Source organism: Artibeus jamaicensis, unplaced genomic scaffold, assembly GCF_021234435.1.
Source record: "Artibeus jamaicensis isolate MK-2021 breed Jamaican fruit bat unplaced genomic scaffold, CSHL_Jam_final scaffold_847, whole genome shotgun sequence".
Lineage (NCBI taxonomy): Eukaryota > Metazoa > Chordata > Mammalia > Chiroptera > Phyllostomidae > Artibeus > Artibeus jamaicensis.
The window spans coordinates 1,333,285-1,352,241 of NW_026522057.1; the positions used below are offsets into that span (position 1 = coordinate 1,333,285).

Consider the following 18,957-nt stretch of genomic DNA (forward strand, 5'->3'; position numbering starts at 1 on the left):
CTCTTGGTTTCTTCCTATTTTCCTAGTTTGCTTTGCAGACATTTCTGCTTTTCCTCAACCTTTCCTGATATTGAGTATGCCACAGCACCTACTTCCCTGTCTACATTCCCTACCTAAGTGATCATATTCAGTCCCATGGCTTTAAATACCATCCAGATGCAGGTAAATCACAATTTATATCTGTAGCCCTGACCCTTCTCCTGAGCTCTAGGCTCAGAGTCCAGCTTCCTGCCACTTCTAAGAAACACCCAAACTTAACATGACCATCACAGAACTTTTAATTTTCCTGCCAAAGGCTGATTTTCCCCTTGTTGTCCCCATGTCATATACATCAGCAAGATGTATCTAGATGCTCAAGAAGAAAATCAAAGTCATCCTTGGTTCCCTGGGTTTCCTACCTTCTGCACCCAATCCAGAACCTGTTGACTCGCAGAGTTAGAGCACTGAATGAGATAATGTATAGAAAATGCTTTGCCCATTAAAAATGGTATTGATATTACTTTACTATTAGAGTGATATATATATAATTATTATATTTATATTAAATTTACATATATAATTATTATGTAAATTTTAAACTTTGGTTAGAGTTTCTGACACTTCTTTAAAGTTGCTGGACAATGTGCTTTTGGATATTGATAACTATTCTCATGAATGCTATTGTAAGGAGGAAACTGCAGGGTGTTTTGTGCTTTGGCTCATTCTTAGAGACGTGATAGTTTTTTTTTAAGACTTTATTTATTTATTTTAAGAGAGTGGGGAAGGGAAAGAGAAAGAGAGGGAGAGAAATATCAATGTGTGATTGCCTCTCACATGCCCCCCACAAACCAGGCATGTGCCCTGACTGGGAATCGAACTGGTGACCCTTTGCTTCACAGTCCAGTGCTCAATCCACTGAGCCATGCCAGGTAGGGCAAGAGATGTGATAGATTTTTTTGAAATAAAAAACCCTGAGTGTTTTTAAAATAAATTTATAAGGACTTAATAAAACAGAAAATTAAACAAAATTAATTTATTAATTCTTAATTAATAAATAAGAAAACTTATTTTTAACTTACAAGTGAAAGTATATATACTCACTTTCTAGGGATCCCTTTTTTAACATCTAAATGCCTAGGAAATAGGAGCTCCTTAATGACCACAGTTACACATTTTCTGTTTATATTAAGCCTCTCCCAACTCACCCAATTAGTTTTCCATTCCTTTAATCCTATTGATTTTGAAATTCATAAGATCATTAGAATCCCTTTAGCTGCCAAATTTACTGGCCTTGTTTTGGTTCTCATTCTACTTGTGAAGATTAAATGTGAAAAAGTCTTACTTCACTATAAATGAAAAGTGCTTTTTAAACTGAAATAAATGCTTATTACTAATACAGACAGTGCTACATTGCTAATTGGCTCACGTGTCACCAATTTCTCCTGGTTCTTCCATCTTGTTCGTCTTCTGTTGTGCTTATTCCTCATTTTCTGTTCACTACTTAAATATTGATGTTTTCTCAAAATCTTGTTTTTGCATTCCTCTCCTCACATCCTAAAAGATGAGGTTTTCTTTTTTGTTAGTGAGAGAGCCCCTATCCCTCCCTACTTAATTTTTTAAAAGATTTTATTTCTTTTATTTTTAGAGAGACAGGAAAGTAGGAGGAAGAGAGGGAGAAATATATTGATGCGAGAGAGAAACATTGATCAGCTGCCTCTCATACATAGCCTGACCAGGGACTGAACCCTCAATCCAGGCATGTGTCCTAACCAGGAATCAAACCGGTGACCAAAAGGACATGAAAATCATAAAGAAGAACCAGTTAGAAATGAAAGACACACTAACTGAAACAAAGAACAATTTACAGAGAAACAACACTAGAGTGGATGAAGCTGTGAATCAGATCAGCAATTTGGAATATAAGGAAGCAAAAAACAACCAATCAAACAGCAAGAAAAAAAAGAATTAAAAAAAAATGAGGATAGTGTAAGGAGCCTCTGGGACAACTTCAAGCATACCAACATTCACATCATGGGGGTGCCTAAAGGAAAAGAGAGAGAACATGGAATGGAAAACCTTAGAAAAAATCATGGTGGAGAATTTCCCTAATCTGGTGAAGGAAATAGACATACAAGTCCAGGAAGCATAGAGAGTCTCAAACAAAATGAACTCAAAAAGGCCCACCCCAAGACACATCATAATTAAAATGCCAAAGGTTAAATACAAAGAGAGGATCTTAAAATAAGTAAGAGAAAAGCAGTTGGCTACCTATAAGGGAGCCTGCATAAGACTGTCAGCTGATTTCTCAAAAGTAACTTTGCAGGCTAGAGGGGTATGGCAATAAATATTCAAAGTGATGAAAAGCAGGGACCTACAACCAAGAATACTCTACCCAGCAAAGCCGTAATTTGGGATTGAAGGACAGATAAAGAGCTTCCTAGACAAAAAAAGATAAAGGAATACATCCCCAATATACCAGTATTATATGAAATGTTAAAGGGTCTTCTTTAAAAAGAAGAAAATCAAAATTATGAACAATAAAATGGCAAAAAAAAATACACATCTATCAACAATCGAATCTAAAAAACAAAATAAACAAGCAGAACAGAAACACCATCATAGATAGAGAAAACATTTTGATGGTTGCCAGATTGGGGGGGGTGTTTGGGTGAAAAAGGTGAAGGTAATAAGAAGTACAAGTAAGTAGTTACAGAATAGCCTTGGGGATGTAAAGTACAGTATAGGAAATGGAGTAGCCAAAGCACTTATACACTTGACCCGTGGACATGAACAATGGTAGCGGGATTGCCTGAGGGAGTTGGAGTTCTGGGTGGAGGGAGGCAAAGGGGAAAAGTTTGGGACAACTGTAATAATATAATCAATGAAATATAATTTAAAAAATAGTCAATGGCCTTCTTAAATAAGAGACTATGTCTTTTAGTTTGAAATCTCTTCTTTAAAATTTTTTTTAAAATGTTCTCTTATTTTCTCTCTGTGTGGAACCAGTCTTTTTTTTTTGGATATTAGCTTGTGGGTTACAGCAGGATTAGAGGACAAATAGTCTACATCAGGGATGAGATAATAGAGGGTTCCAGAGGGATGTCTCTAAGAAGATAATAAAATTGATAGATGATTTGATGTGACTGAACATACTGAATAGATATCCTCTAATTGTATAATTTTTTTCTCTCTTTATTTCTGTGTTTTTATTTATTTATTTTTGGTTTTATCTTCTGGGACATTTTCTCAATTTTATCTTTTAACTATCTTATAACTTTTTATCTATTTTTTATCACTGTATTTTTAGTTTCTAAGAGCCCTTTTGTTGTGTTGCATCCTGTGCTCGTTTCACAGATGCAGTGTCTTCCCACTTTGAGACTATCAATCATAGTTCAGTTTTTCTTCATGTTTTCACTGTTCTCTGCCTTGTTTGTGTTTCCTCCAAGTGTTTTCTTCCTCTTATTTGCTTCATTCTCTGTCCTTTATGTAAGATGCTTTCCTCATATATCCAATATTCTTTAGCTGTACATTCTTATTTAGGAGTAAGACACTTAAAAGCAAAAATGAGGCTGTGTGTGTGTGGATTTATCAACTAGTCAGCTTAATTGAGGATGATCTGGTTGGGCTTATTCATTGGAGAACCCCAACTATCAGAATCTGCAGTGTTTTTCTCTGTTGGGCTGATTACTTTCCCAAAGATAAGTCCTCTACTACCTTGTCTCTGTGTTATAAGCCTGTCACATCTTCTCAGAATGAAGTGGTGAAAGAGGGTTGGGTAAGGGGGGGTCTCCATTTGTTCAATAAATACAGCTTCCCTTAATCCCTTAGTTTTCATTGTGGAAACCTCACTCTCAGTGATTTCTAGTATTTTTAATCCAGAGCCTCTGAATCAACCTTTCCAGTGAATGAAGCTCTGGTATTCTTCCAGGAGAGGGAAGGAACAGGCACTCAGCTACCTTGAATAGAAGAGGAAATTGGGGAACCTTTGACAGACTTCTAGCCAATTCTACTACGTATTTTCAGCCCTTCTTCCAGTGGGGTTCCACAGTATGAATCAGTCTACTTCTGGGCTTCCCTAACAGCTGGTAGAAATTTCAGCTTTGTCAGTTCTGCTAAATCAGCTATTACTCATCCACATGATTTGCAGACTCCAAAATTTGTGGCTGTTCTTTTTCATCTCTTCCATTCTCTGTGTCTGTGTGAGTTTGTGCCTGTTTTTATCCCTTTACTTTCGTTTTAGTGAGGTTTCAGGATGGTGTTGTGTTAAATATGTTTTGTTAGACATCTTTAACCAGAATAACTCATGTTTATTTTTTAAGGCCAAACTTTCCTTGACCCCATGCGATAAAATAATTGCCCCTTTATATGTATTCTCATATGGTTTTATATATGTCCATGATAGCATTTATGAAGCTTTATTATAATTTTTGGATGACTCCTAACTATAATCCTCTTGAGAGCCATCATTATATAATACTATTACATTACATACTATAGTTCCCTTTCCTTGGTAGATTTTAAGTTTTTAATTGAGCCAATAGAAATAAATATTTATTTTCAGTTAGTATATGAAATGGAGGCTAAAACGGCCTTTAGAACATCCCTATGTGACTTTGAGGGGCCTTGAAAGAGTATCTGAACGTACCTCCATCCATAGCTGTAGCTCCATCCCAAAGGATGTCCAACTTGAGCCACCCCACAGCCAGGCTTACTGCTAACTTAAGGTTGAGAATATATCTGGCTTAGCTATACATCCAACCTTGAAAAGAAGAAGTGGGTTTGCTTAAAAAGAAGAGTGATACAGTCAAAGAAACAGTACCCACTGGTTATGTGGAATACGTGGTACTCTGCTACAGTGATGGAGAAGATGCAAGAATGTGATAGTTGAAAGGTATCACAGTTTATCAGCAGTATCAAAATCCAAGTCCACATAAACCATTTTCCCTAGAAAAAGGAAATACTAAACTTTTACTATATGCCAAGTAATGTGCTAGGTCCCTTACAAATGTTATCTCATTTAATTCTTACAATATCTCTACAACTGTTTCATGGTTGAGGGATTTGAATCGCAGTCCAAGGTCAACTAACCAAAAATTGAAACCTTCTCTGAGTACCTCCTTTCTGACTCCTGTCCTTGTGCTCCATGTCCTTCCTCTGTGCTGCTCTTGTTCCCTGAATATATCTTTATCTTGACACTTACCATATTCAAATGGCATCTGTTTATTTAACTATATAGCTAGATGTAGCTAGCTGCATCCCCCAGTAGATAGCCACTCAAGGGTAGGAATTGTGTCTTATTCTCTAATACAGGGCCTTGAACACGGAAAGTTCTCACTAAATGTTTGTTGGACTACAGATTCAATCTAAGAATTCAAGCCCAAATGTCTTGTTCATTATCACAGGCACACATCCAGATATCATCACAGTCACTCTACTTTAAGGAAGCTTTGGGAAGGAAAAATAAGCCAGTTCTGAAAACTTAACAGATCTGTTTTTTTTTTATTATTGTATATTGAGAAATGCCAATGTTTTTGGAACTTTTGCTACCAGCTAAAAATGTGATATTACACTGAACAAGAGTGAGACTTACATATACATCAAAAAACAGATATGACGAATGTGGTTTGTTTTATTTTCCAGGGGCCTTATGGGTGTGCATCATTTTAAATCCACACTGCAAACTGGAGGAAAAATCCTCTTGGCTGCAGCAACTGCAGAAGTGGAGCAACTTGGATGTCTGTCCCCTGGAGGATGGGAACTATGGGCATGAGCTGCCCAACATCACCAACGCACTTTCCCAGAATGCCAGTCACAGCCCAGGTGAGCAGATACCTTTTTAGGGTCTTTATGTCTGTAATTCCAAGAGGTTGAGGGAAAAGCCCTAGAGCAAGGTAGCTGAACAAACTTTTGGCTGTCAGAATTGTCATCCTAAATAAGAAAGCCAGTCCTTTTTGTCTCAAAATGCAAAATTTTAAATAAGGGTAAGCTTTCATCGTTGACATTGGGAATGCTACCTTTTTCCACATCTAGAATGTCCTTTTAGTACCCAGCATAAATTCCTAGAGCCCTCTGCATGAGTATACCCTTCGAATTCTTTATGACTAATGGCTCTTGACCTAGTTGGGGTTGATTTTTAGCTCAGAAGACTTTTCTCAGCAGAAGGATAAAAGGCCTGTAGAAAACAGCTTTTAAAAATGTCCTGACAGTTGCCTTTCTTATGTTTCTCTGTTTTTCTCAAATGTTTATACAGCAGATAGCAAGGAGGGGTCATGCTCCCAAGTTACTGTTAGGACACTTGTTTGCCTCATTTTAAGACAAATCCAGTACAGTAATATTGTACTCTGCATTTCGAGCCCAGTAGCCTACTGATATCACTGGGCATCAGCATTTACATCAGTTTTAATTCATCCAGCTCAGGCTATTCGATGTTGGCAACTGAGTGCTCTTTTCGCCCACTGGGAACCTTTATTGGTAAAAGATTTTGATCAGACATTAATATTACATGTGGTCCCCTTTATTTTAGGTGATAAATCTGATACTTTTAACCTCAAAAATAGAATTACTTGAATTACTGTTCTTGCTCAGTCTTCATCACTGGCACCATAATTGATTGTCAGTGTGCTTAAGGCAAATAAGAGGTGAAAAGGCTGCAATTTTGCCACTTCTTTAAACCACCCTTTACTGGCACTCACCTAACCTGCACAATACAGGAAGCCATCTTTTTACTATTGGCTTTGGACTGGCGTAGAGAGAGTGAAATGCACATAAACAAACGCCTCTGGTCTGGCATCTTCTTCTTTGTCATAGTATATTGGTTACTGTTACTGGTTCTCATTTTAGTATGCGGCTTCCTCCGCAGTCTTTTCAAGTTGTGGGTGATTTATCTGTCACATCTCTTTACCATTGGACCCGATGGAACAATAGGTATGCTGCTTGTTCTTCATTGCAATTTCTACACTAGTGTATTTCCCTCCTTTCTAAATAACCCCCCAGCTTTAAAGTGTATATCATCAAAATATACTGCCTGTTAACATTCTGGTTTGGGTCATTTGTAGACCTCTGGGTCAGTTCCTTGTTCCCTGAAGATTTTTGGCTATTGGCTCACAACACTACTATCGTTACTTCTATCATAATTCCTGATGATTTCGGTAGCCACATAGATGATCCAGTATTCTAGCCTCTTACTTCTTTGACTTCCTCTCTTTTAATAGATTCATCTTCCAACGTGACTAGCTATACAGTCGCAACATCATACCCTAAACCTTGTTATTACCAATAACTTTCTCTTTCTTCATAATCTCAATTTAAAGCAGCTCTAATTACCACCACCAGTCTTTACTAGCTTTTTTGCTTTAGTTTTCCTTTCTGGTAATTCTTTGACCCACTAGGAATTTTGATTCTGTTACTTTCTGATTCTCTTGCAGCTTTGTTTTTCTCCCTGTCCAGGGTAGATTCCTTGGTGCATCATTATAATTATTCCTTCTCATACGTACTCAGTCCCCCCTTTTCCTCCGTTACGTTCATGTTACACTCCTAATGTTAGTAGTTCAGTCTAACTAATTACTCAGTGGTCACACCTGCATAGCTAAACATGGTAGAGAGAAATACAACCTTAATATCTGATCTTATTTTAAGTTTAGGACCACTAATCTCAAGCGGATATGTAGCACTGTGTAGACTAGACATCCAGTGCATTTCCCTAGTCTATGCCTTGTTTCACTCTGCTAAATTTCTATTTTCTACCATCTTTTCACTAAAACTTTATATTCCTCTCTTTCCTCACTGATAATCTAGCTTCTTATTCACTGAGAATATAGAAGCAATCAGAACAGAATTTCCAAAATTATATCACCACATATGCCTCAGTCTGTGCCAATCTGCCGTGCTTCTTCCACTGTTTTTAATGGTCCTATTCCTTCTTTTTTATCCAAGATATCATTCCATAATTCTTTCTCTCTCTCCTGCATTATAGATTTTTGTGGATTATTCCTGTGAGCATACAAGCACATTGTTTTATCTCTTCTCCCAAAATAAAACAAAAAATACTTGTGGCCCCACACGCCTCTCTGGCTACCTACCTGTTTTTCTGAGGTAGTAGAAATAGTGGTAGAATTTTAAAAATTATTTTTAAAATGGTATATATTTACCATCTCTATCTCTTCTGTTCTTAATCTCTCTCGAACTAACTCTAGTCAGGCTACCATCCCCCCACTACTAAAATAGCTCTTGTACTGGTCACTAACATTAACCATTGCTAAACCTGCTGGTTGATTCTCAGTCATAATTTTACTTGACTGATAAGCAGTATTTGTCACAATTGATCTCTGATTCCTGGTAACACCTTTTTCATCTTATTTACAAGACACTACTCTCTCTTGGTTGTCCTCTTACTTCATTGGCTCCTCCTCCTCAGTCTTTTTTTTTTTTTTTTAATTTGGAACACTTTATGAATTTACATGTCATCCTCATTCAGGGGCCATGCTAATCTTCTCCGTATCATTCTAGTTTTAGTATATGTACTGCCAAAATGAGCACTTCTCAGTCTTTTTTACTGTCTCTCCCCCCCCCCCCACAATATGCTAGAGTGCCCAGGGTTCAGTCATCAAACCACTTTTCCTTCTGTACTTATTTCATTGCCTTGTTTTATTTTTTAATTATATTTTATTGATTATGCTATTATAGTTGTCCCAATTTTTCCCCCATGCCCCTCTCCACCCAGCATTCCCAGTTCCCTCAGGCAATACCCACACCTTTGTTCATATGTATTGGTCATGCAAGTAAGTTCTTTGCTACTCCATTTCCTATACTGTACTTTACATCCCTATGGCTATTCTGTAACTACCAATTTGTACTTCTTAATTCCCTCACCTCTCACCCGTTCCCCCACATGTCCCTCCCATGTGGCAAACATCAAAACCCTCTCCATATCCATGATTCTACCTCTGTTCTTCTTGTGTGCTTAGTTTGGTTTTTTTTTAGATTCAATTATTGATAGATATGTATTTTTTTGCCATTTTATTGTTCATAATTTGGATAGTCTTTATCTTAAATAAGTTCCTTTAACATTTCTGCAATAATGGTTTGGTGATGATGAATTCCTTTAGTTTTTTCTTATCTGGGAAGCTCTTTATCTGTGCTTCAATTCTAAATGACATCTTTACTGGGTAGAACAATCTTGGCTGTAAAGCCTTGCTTTTCATCACTTTGAATATTTCTTGCCAGTCCCTTCTAGTCTGCCAAGCTTCTTTTGGAAAATCAGCTGAAATCCTATGGGAATTTTCCTGTAACTAACTGCTTTCCTCTTGCTACTTTTAAGATTTTCTCTTTATCTTTAACACTTAGCATTTTATTTATTTACTTATTTATTTAAAGATTTTATTAATTTATCTTTAGAGAGTAAGGAAAGGAGAAAGGGAGAGAAATATCAATGTATGGTTGCCTCTTGTGCGTCCCCTGCTGGGAACTGGCCTACAACCCAGGCATGTGCCCTGACTGGGAATCGGACTGCAATCCTTTAGTTCGCAGGCCCACGCTCAATCCATTGAGCTATACCAGCCATGGCCAACACTTGGCATTTTAATTATGATGTGTCTTGGTGTGGTCCTCTTTGGATCCAACTTCACTGGGACTCTCTATGCTTCCTGGACTTACATGTTTCCTTCACCAATTTAGGGACGTTTTCCTTCATTATTTGTTCAAGTAGATATCCAATTTCTTACTCCTTCTCTTTTTCTTCTGGCACCCCTTGATACAAATGTTGTATTGAAGTTGTCCCAGAGGCTGTTTACACTATCCTCAATTTTTTTGGATTATTTTTTCTTCTTATTGTTCTGATTGGTTGTTTTTTGCTTCCTTATATTCCAAATTGTTGATTTGATTCTCAGCTTCATCCACTCCACTGTTGTTTCCCTATAAATTGTCCTTTATTTCACTTAGTGTATCCTTCCTTACTGACTGGATCTTTTTTATGCTGTTGAGGTACTCACCAAGTTCTTTAAGCATCCTTATAACGAGTGTTTTAAACCCTGCATCTGATAGATTGCTTATGTCCATTTTGTTTAGTTCTTTTTTTGGAGTTTTGATCTATTTCATTTAGGTCATGTTTCTTTTTGTCTCCTCATTTTGGCAGCCTCCCTGTGTTTGTTTCTATGTATTAGGTAAAGCCGTTATGACTCCTTGTCTTATTAGCATGGCCTAATGTAGTAGGTGTCCTATAGGGTCCACTGGCAAAGCCTCCTCTATTGCCCAAGCTGGGTACTCAAGGTGCACCCTCCATGTGGGTTGAATACACCTCCTCTTGAGTAGAGCCTTGGTTGTTGTTGACAGGTCAATGGGAGGGATTTATCCAGGCCAGTCAGCTTCAAGGCCTGGCTGTCACCTCTGACCATCAACCTATAACCACCATGGAGGATCAGCTGGGGGCAGGGTAGTGGTGCTCAGATGTGGCCTGTAGCTGTCCAATGAGTGTGCAGGCTCTTGTGTTTACCAGGTGGTGTAGGTCAATGTTAGCCACCACCTGTGTTCTACCCAGAGCCACCCATTCATGAGCTATAAAGCAATCTGAGATGGCTGTTACTTGTGCTGGGCTTGGATGTTTCCAGGAGGAGCCAAGCTGTGAATCTAAGCTTGCTGCTGCAAGTGCTGGGCCTGGGGCCACTTAGTAAGAGGAATAGGGACTAGGGGCTCACTGAGTCTGGCTATTGCTTGTTTGATAGGATTTAGGAAGATGTGAAGCATTATAATGCCAACACCAGCCATTCATATGGAAAAGTCACTGTTAACAGCTTGTGTGGGCCTGTAAGTTAGGTGGGTCAGAGTCTCAGGGAATCTCCAAGGTGGGGCAAACAGTGTTAGCCAGATTGATGAATCTCACATATGGCACCTGCCTGCTGGCTTTGTGGCCCTGTAGAGAGAGGGTTCAGAAAAGGAACAGTGGCCTCTGCCTGACTTTCTATCTTGGAGAAAGGTGTCCTCCAGCTCTCACCTTGATGCCAGACACTTCAGTTTTTCCCTGTCTACCACTGGTGCCTTTCAAGCTGCTCCCTTCCCTGTTGCTGGAGCTCAGAGGGAATGAGTCAGAGTAAGTCCATGTGTGGATTCTTTAAGAGGAACTTCTTGGGACTCCAGAAGTTTCTTCCACCAACTCAATCCCCACTGATTTCTGCAGCCAGTAGTTATGGGGACTTATGTACCTGGCACTGGAACTCTGGAGGCCCTGATGTGTAGCTGGGACTCCTCATTCCTGAAATTTCCCTCCTGAATTTTTATCCACCATCATTGCATGGTTTTAATAATCATCAATATACTAATAATTCCCAAATTTATACCTACTGCTTAGAGTTTTTCTCTCATCTCCAGGCTTTATGTTCAATTGCCTTTCATTTTCTCTACTTATATGGGCATTCAGTAGGATTTCTAAGTCCCTCAATCCCCACCCAAACCTGCTCTTCCTGCAGTCTTCCGTGTCTCTAATATGGCAAGTGTGTCTTAAAAACCTTGGAGTCACACTTGAACTTTCCCTTTTTCTCTCACCCCAGATCTAATCCATGAGCAAATCCTATTGCCTTTACTTTCAGAGTATATCAGGAATCCCTCTACTGTCATCACCCCCACTGTTTATTATATTACTCTGGCCAAGTTACCATCATATTTCACAAATTACGGGAGTGGCCTCCTAATAGCTCCTCCTGCATCTGCCCTTCTGCCTTATAGTCTGTTCTCAATACTGCTTCCAGTTAGCCTTTTCAAATGCAAGTTGCATCATATACCTTCGACAGCTCAAAGCCCTCTAGTGGCTTCTCATCTTACTCAGAAAGCAAAAGTCATTTTTCACTCATGGCCTGTAATGCCCTCATGATCTGGCTCCCTAGTACCTATCTGGCCTGATCTCTTGTAATTTCCTTACTTGCTCATTCCATTCCCAGTACACTGGCCTCTTTGCTGCCCGCAAACCCTCCAGATATTTGACCACTTTAGGATCTCAGCACTTGTTGTTCCTTTTGCCCAGAATGCTCTTCTCTTAGTCATGTCCTGCCTTTACTTCTTTCAGGTCTCTGTTCACATGCTACCTTATTGAGACCAGTCTATACAAAACAATTATCCCCACCTAACGCCATCTTGCCTTTCTCCATAACTCTGCTCTCATCTTTTCTATAGTATTTATAACCATCTGATAAATATTTATTTATATACCTCTTCCCATTTGAAGGTAAAGATCCCTAAAGGCAGGGACTTTGTGTATCTTTAGCACCTAGAACAGTTTATTCTATGTGGTACACACTCAGTTTTTGCTAACTTAATGAATTGTAAAACATATGGGGAACCTAATCCCTACTGGGGGCTCAACAGTTCCACAGTGGAGTCTCTCTTCAGCAGGATAGGGGCTTAGACTGCAGGCAATAGAAGGATCCTTGTGCTTCTACTGAGGGACAACATGAAGGAGAAGCAATTTCAGTAAATACTGTCATGGCTATTCTCATTTAATTCTCTGAGCCCATACTCTGTGAAATATATCAAATTCTGAAGAGATGACTTGATTCCAAGGACTTTTCTTTAGTGGGTGAACATGTTAATTTCTTTCATGTTCAGTCTGAATCTTCTGACTTTCCCTGCCAATTATTTTGCATACGCTCAGTAGATGCTCACTTTATTTAGGCATCTCTGGAAACATCTGTACAGTACTTCAGTTCTTTATCCTAAAATAGTTTCAACTGCCCTTAATTTGGCAGAGAGCTAATTAAATAATCTTTTACGCTTTTTATATCTTTCCTTAAATGTCATTTCCATGAGTCTTCCTATAGCTAAAGTTTATGACAGTGTATCTTCTATTTGATCTTTCTACCCACCATTCTTAAGAATTGAGCCTCACTTGTCTGTTGTTATGATTTCCCTGCAGCTTTTTTTCTGGAAGAAAAATGGCATGGTAAGACTCTAATGAGAAAAGAAGTTAATTAGTCTTTTGTCAGCATCAGATTTTCTTATTGGAGAACAAGGCTGTAAGCCCGCAGTTATTAGTGTGGTAAAGATACCAGCATACACAGAGCTTCAGCTCTTTTTTTTTTTTTCAGCTTTTAATATGAATTTCATGGAAGTCTTCAGTCTGATAAGGGCCATGCTATAAATGGGACAGGCTCTGGATTGACTACATTAACTACCTAACTACTTCTCTCTTCCTCTGACTTCTATAGATGCAGTTTGGGTCCTCATAATTGAGCAGCGGGACACCACTGTTCCTCCTCTCTTCGATGTGGCTCTGGGTCCTAGGAGATACTGGTTTTCTGTAAGAAACACAAAGGCAGCCATAGATCTCTGTAGAAAGATCTTTCCATAGAGGGGCAAAGACACACTAAAAGCTGACCAGTAAACCAGTATCACAACAAACACTCAGGCAGAGTGGCTGCTCTCACTAACCCACCCTCCCACCCTGAAGAAGACAGGAGTTGGTGCTTCAGATTGCCTGTCATTAAACTGCTGCATTTCTTTCTTTCCCCAGACTCCTTACCCAGACCAAGACGAACAGTGTTTACTAGAGCCATCGAGGGCCGTGAATTGCATTGGCAAGACAGTCACCTACAACGAATAATTAACAGCGATATATATGTAGCTCCTGCCTGTCAGCAGGAAAGTGAGAGACTGCTCTTTAATTCCCAAGGCCAGCCACTGTGGCTTGGTAAGTGTACCTCTCCTCTACTCTAAGACTTTTGGAGCCCAATTTCAACTCTTGGCCTGAATGAGACATCTGCATTGGTACCAGCAACACAAGTACAATTTGGATAGTCTTCATGCAAATCTTTGAGGCCTTGACTCGGGCCTCAGTACTTGTGTGAAGCCTAAGCCTTTGGTATATGTACTCAGCTGAGGTACAATAATCTCAAATAGAGGAATTTATATTCTGTATCCTAAATTTTGGGAGTTGAAAGGTAGTACTCAAAGAGTAATACCAAAACTATTAGACTTCAGTTCACAGGCTTTCTTAGTCAACAGTTACTGAGCAACATTATAATCAGCTTTGAAATTACGTTTTGCTGAAAAGGCACCATGTTTGACACAAATTACCTGGTGCTGGTAGCTAGGGCACAATCTGCATCTATCACTAATCTTATTCCCACCTTCCCTTCCTTCCTTCCTTCCTTCCTTCCTTCCTTCCTTCCTTCCTTCCTTCCTTCCTTCCTTCCTTCCTTCCTTCCTTCCTTCATCAGGAAGCTACTCCATTGTCAGTTTAAACCATCCTCTGCCCTTCTGTCAATATATTAGTGACTTTATCACAGGAGGCTCATTACAAAATAGACATTCTTAAATATATTATTCATCTTCTGAGTTTTACAATAGTGATATATATTTTTATTATCTGTTCCTAATTCCCTACCTCTATGCCTCAACCCATTACTTTATCTTTCTCAAGATCTTGCTAAATCTAGATATGTCCCTGTCTCTCTCGTGAAAGACTTGGCCAACTCACCGTGGGTCACTACCTGAAATTCTCTTTGATTATCTTTCCTCTTCTCTGATACAACACTTCTTTATAAAAGATACATCTCACTAATAAACAAAGATGCAAATCTAAACAGTATTGAATTACCATTTTTGACAGTCAAATGGTCAAGGATTTTAAAAATAAAGGTAATTACTTTTTGGTTGGAAGAGGTTACATGGAGATAGGTACTCTCATACTACTAGTAGGAGTGTTAAATGTTTACAGCCTTCCTGAAGGATATTTCAGCAGCACTTACCAAAGCCTTTAAAACATATTCATACTGCCCTGACTCGTGTAGCTCAGTGGATTGAGCGCAGGCTGAAAACCAAAGGGTCACTGGTTTGATTCCCAGTCAGGGAACATACCTGGGTTGTGGGTCAGGTCCCAGGTGGGGGCCGTGTGAGGGGCAACCACAGATTGATGCTTTTCTCCCTCTCTTTCTCCTCCCCTTCCCCGCTCTCTAAAAATAAATAAAATATTTTTAAACCATATTCATACCTTTTTAAAAAATATATATTTTATTGATTATGCCATTACAGTTGCTCTATTTGCTTCTTCATTCCCCTCCACCCTGCACACCCCCTCCCCTACCATGGCCCCCCTTTAGTTTATGTCCGTGTGTCTCAAGTTCTTTAGATTCTGTATTTCCCCTACTATTCTTGCCCTCCCTCCTATCTATTTTCTACTTACCATCTATGCTACTTATTTTCTGTACCTTCTCCCCCCTTCTCCTTCTCCCACTCCCCTGTTGCTAACCCTCCATGTGATCTTCATTTCTATGGTTCTGCTCCTGATCTAGGTGTCCTCTTAGTTTGCTTTTGTTTTAGGTGTGGTTCTTAATAACTGTGAGTTTGCTGTCCTTTCACTGTTCACGTTTCTTTAACTTCTTTTTCTTAGATAAGTCCCTTTAACATTTCATATAAGGGCTTAGTGATGATGAACTCCTTGAATTTGATCTTATCTGAGAACCACTTTATCTGTCCTTCCATTCTAAATGAAAGCTTAGCTGGACAGAGCAATGTTGGTTGTAGGTCTTTGGATTTCATGACTTGCAATACTTCTTTCCAGCCCCTTCTTGCCTGTAAGGTCTCTTTTGAGAAATTAGCTGACAGTCTGATGGGAACTCCTTTGTAGGTAATTGTGCCCTTATTTCTTGCTGCTTCTAGAATTCTCTCCTTCATTTTAATCTTGGCTAGTGTAATGATGATGTGCCTTGGTGTGTTTCTTCTTGAGTCCAACTTTGGGATTCTCTGAGCTTCCTGGATTTCCTGGAAGTCTATTTCCTTTGCCAGATTGGGGAAGTTCTCCTTTCTTATTTGTTCAAATAAGCTTTCCACTCATGTCTGTTCCTCTTCCCCTTCTGGTACCCCTATAATTCAGATGTTGGAATGTTTAAAGATGTCCTGGAGGTTCCTAAGCCTCTCCTCATTTTTTTGAATTCTTGATTTTTCATCCTTTTGTTTGGTCATTTTTTTTTTCCTTCCAGTCCACTCCTTTGATTTGAGTCCCAGTTTCCTTTCCATTACTATTGGTTTCCTGTGTATTTCCATTCATTTCAATTAGTTTAGCCTTCATATGTTCCTCTAATTTGTGACTAAAATCAACCAGTTCTGTGAGGATCCTGATCACCAGTGTTTTGAACTGGGCATCTGAAAGTTTTGCTATTTCTTCATGGCTTAGAGTTATTGGCTCTGGGGCTTTGAGCTGTTCTTCTTGAGCCATAATGTTTTGCTCTGTTCACACCTGTTAGGTATGAGGAGCGGAGCCTTAGATGTTCACCAGGGCGGGGCCACCCAGGTTGCTGTTTTGTGACACTGTATGCGGGGGCGGGGTCAGAGAGGGACAATGGCAGTCTCTTGTCCACAGCGGCCTGCGCATGTGGTCTGTCTCAGTCTCACCGCATGCTCCTTCTCCGGTTATCTGCATGAATGTGTGACCACGGTCAGCCCTCAGTGGGTCCGCCTGCTGCTACTCCACACCTAGGATCCGCCCACTGCCTGCCTGCCTGGGTCAAGCTCCATTAGTCCCCTGGATCTTTCCTGCCTGACCCCTCTCTGCTGCTGGCTCTGCCCCTCTTACCGGTTTGGCTGAAGGGTTTATTGTTGTCAGACTTCCGTATAGTTCAATTTTCTTTGGTTTGGCTGCATTTTTGTTCTTAAAACTTTGTTGTTTTTAAACTTGGTTGTGAGAGAAGGCACTACACCTCCATCTTGGCGGAAGTCCCATATTCATACCTTTTGATCCAGGAATTCTTCACTTAGGAATTTAACCTGAGCTATAATTACTTTTAAAAAGGCATATAACTAGGGGGTTTCTTAGAGTATGGTTGTAAATAATGCATAGATGACAAAAATTGGAAATAATCTAATATCTGACAATAGAGGACTGACCAATTGACTCAGTGGGCAATATATAGCCAGTGGAGTAATAGGTAAACATTTTTGGTGTCATAGAAGTACATTTAATGACATGGAAAAATACTTACATTGTGCGGAGTAGGAAAACCCAGTTATAAAAAAATAATTATAATATCATCCCATTATAATTAAAATTGAATAGAAAAATCTGGATATGTATAGATAAAAGTGGAAATAATGCTTATTTCTGGCCCTGACAGGTGTGGCTCAGTTGGGTGTCATCCAACAGAGCAAAAGGTCACAGGTAGGGCACATGCCTGGGTTTCAGGCCAGTTCCCATTTGGTGCATGTGCAAGAGGGAGCTGATTGATGTTTTCTCTCACTTTTTCTGCCCCCTTCCCTTCTAAGAATAAATAAATAAAATCTTTTTAAAGAATAATCCTTATTTCTGAAGTTTATTTTATATTTTGCTTATCTGTGTTCTAATTTTCTACAGTTATTTCTATAATTTTTAAAGTTCTACTTTCAATTACAGTCGACATACATTATTATATTAGTTTCAGGTGTACACCCAGTGATTAGACATTACATAACCTACTAAGTGATCATCCTCATAAATCTCACATTCATTGACACCATACATCCCCATGCTGTACTTTACATCCCCATGACTGTTCTTCAGCAGTCCATTTGTACTTCTTAATCCCTTCACCTTTTTCACCAATGCCTCAAACCCCATTCCATCTGACAACCATCAAAACTTTCTCTGTATCTGTGAGTTTGTTTTGCTCGTTCATTTATTTTGTGTTTTTTTAGATTCAATTATTGATAGATATGTATTCATTTTCATTTTATTATTTATGTGTTTGATCTGTTTTGTTTCTTCAATAAGTCCCTTTAAAATTTCATATAATACTGGTTTGGTGGTGATAAACTTCTTTAGCTTTTTCTTATCTGGGAAGCTCTTTATCTGTCCTTTGATTCTAAATGATGGCTTTGCTGGGTAGAGTAATCTTGGTTGTAGGTCCTTGCTTTTCATCACTTTAAATAATTCTTGCCAATCCCTTCTGGCCTGCAAAGTTTATGTTCAGAAATCAGCTGACAGTTTTACAGGAACTCCCTTGTAAGTAGCTACCTGTTTTTTCTCTTTCTGCTTTTAAAATTCTCTTTATCTTTAACTTTTACATTTTAATTATGATATGTCTTGATGTGGGCCTCTTTGGGTTCATGTTGTTTGGGACTCTACACTTCCTCAACTTGTATGTCTATTTCTGTCACCAGGTTAAGAAATTGTTCTGTCATTATTTTTTCAAATGGATTTCCAATTTCTTGCTCTCCCTCTTCTCCTTCAGGCATCATCATGATGTGGATTTGGGAATACTTGAAGTTGTCCCAGAGGCTCCTTACATTATCCTCATTTTTTTTCTGTTCTGATTGGTTGTTTTTGCTTCCTGATGTTCCAAATCATTGATTTGATTCTCAGCTTCATCCACTCTATCATTGTCTCCTTGTAAATTGTTCTTTATTTCAATTAGTGCATTCTTCATTTCTGGCTGGATCCCTTTTATGCTGTTGAGGTCCTCACTAAGTTGCTGGAATACCCTTATAACTAGTGTTTTGAACTCTGCATCTGATAGATTGCTTATCACCATTTTGATTAGTTCTTTTTCTGGAGCTTTGTTCTGTTCTTTCATTTAAGATGTGTTTCTTTATCTCCTCATCTTGTCAGGCTCCCTGTGTTTGTTTCTATGTATCAGGTAGAGTTGCTACAACTCCTGGATTTGATAATGTGGCCTAATACAGAAGGTATCCTGTAGGGTCCAGTGACAGAGCCTCCTCACTCACTCAAGCTGTGCACTCCAGGTGTGTCCCCCTATTTGGGCTGTGTACACCATCCTCTTTAAGTTGAGCCTTGATTGCTGTTGGCACATCAATAGGAGACATTAACCCTGAGGCTGATCAGCTGCAAGGACTGGCTCTGTCCACTGACCTTCAACCACTGTGGACGATGATCTGTGCTGGGACCTACCCCATAGAGCTGGACTTACTTCAGCAGGACTCTGGTTGCTCCAGAGTCCACCCCTTGAGTATGTCACTTGTGGAGGTGGTTAGGTGGTGCCTCAGCATGGTCTGAAGCTGTCTACTGGG

General features: G+C 39.2%; 1 protein-coding gene and 1 non-coding gene across 2 annotated transcripts in view; one reads left to right on the forward strand and one right to left on the reverse strand.

Annotated features, from left to right (window-relative positions):
- ZSWIM5 (zinc finger SWIM-type containing 5) overlaps positions 1 to 18,957 on the forward strand; it is a 130,099-nt gene that overhangs the window by 91,347 nt on the left and 19,795 nt on the right. Inside the window, exons 5-6 of the mRNA XM_037149697.2 lie at positions 5,620 to 5,799; positions 13,472 to 13,648. Of these exons, the coding sequence (XP_037005592.2) occupies positions 5,620 to 5,799; positions 13,472 to 13,648 (357 nt within the window). The remainder of the gene's footprint in view (positions 1 to 5,619; positions 5,800 to 13,471; positions 13,649 to 18,957) is intronic.
- Positions 8,408 to 8,514, reverse strand: LOC119052536 (U6 spliceosomal RNA). Its single transcript, XR_005083134.1, has one exon. It is a non-coding gene; the product is annotated as a U6 spliceosomal RNA (small nuclear RNA).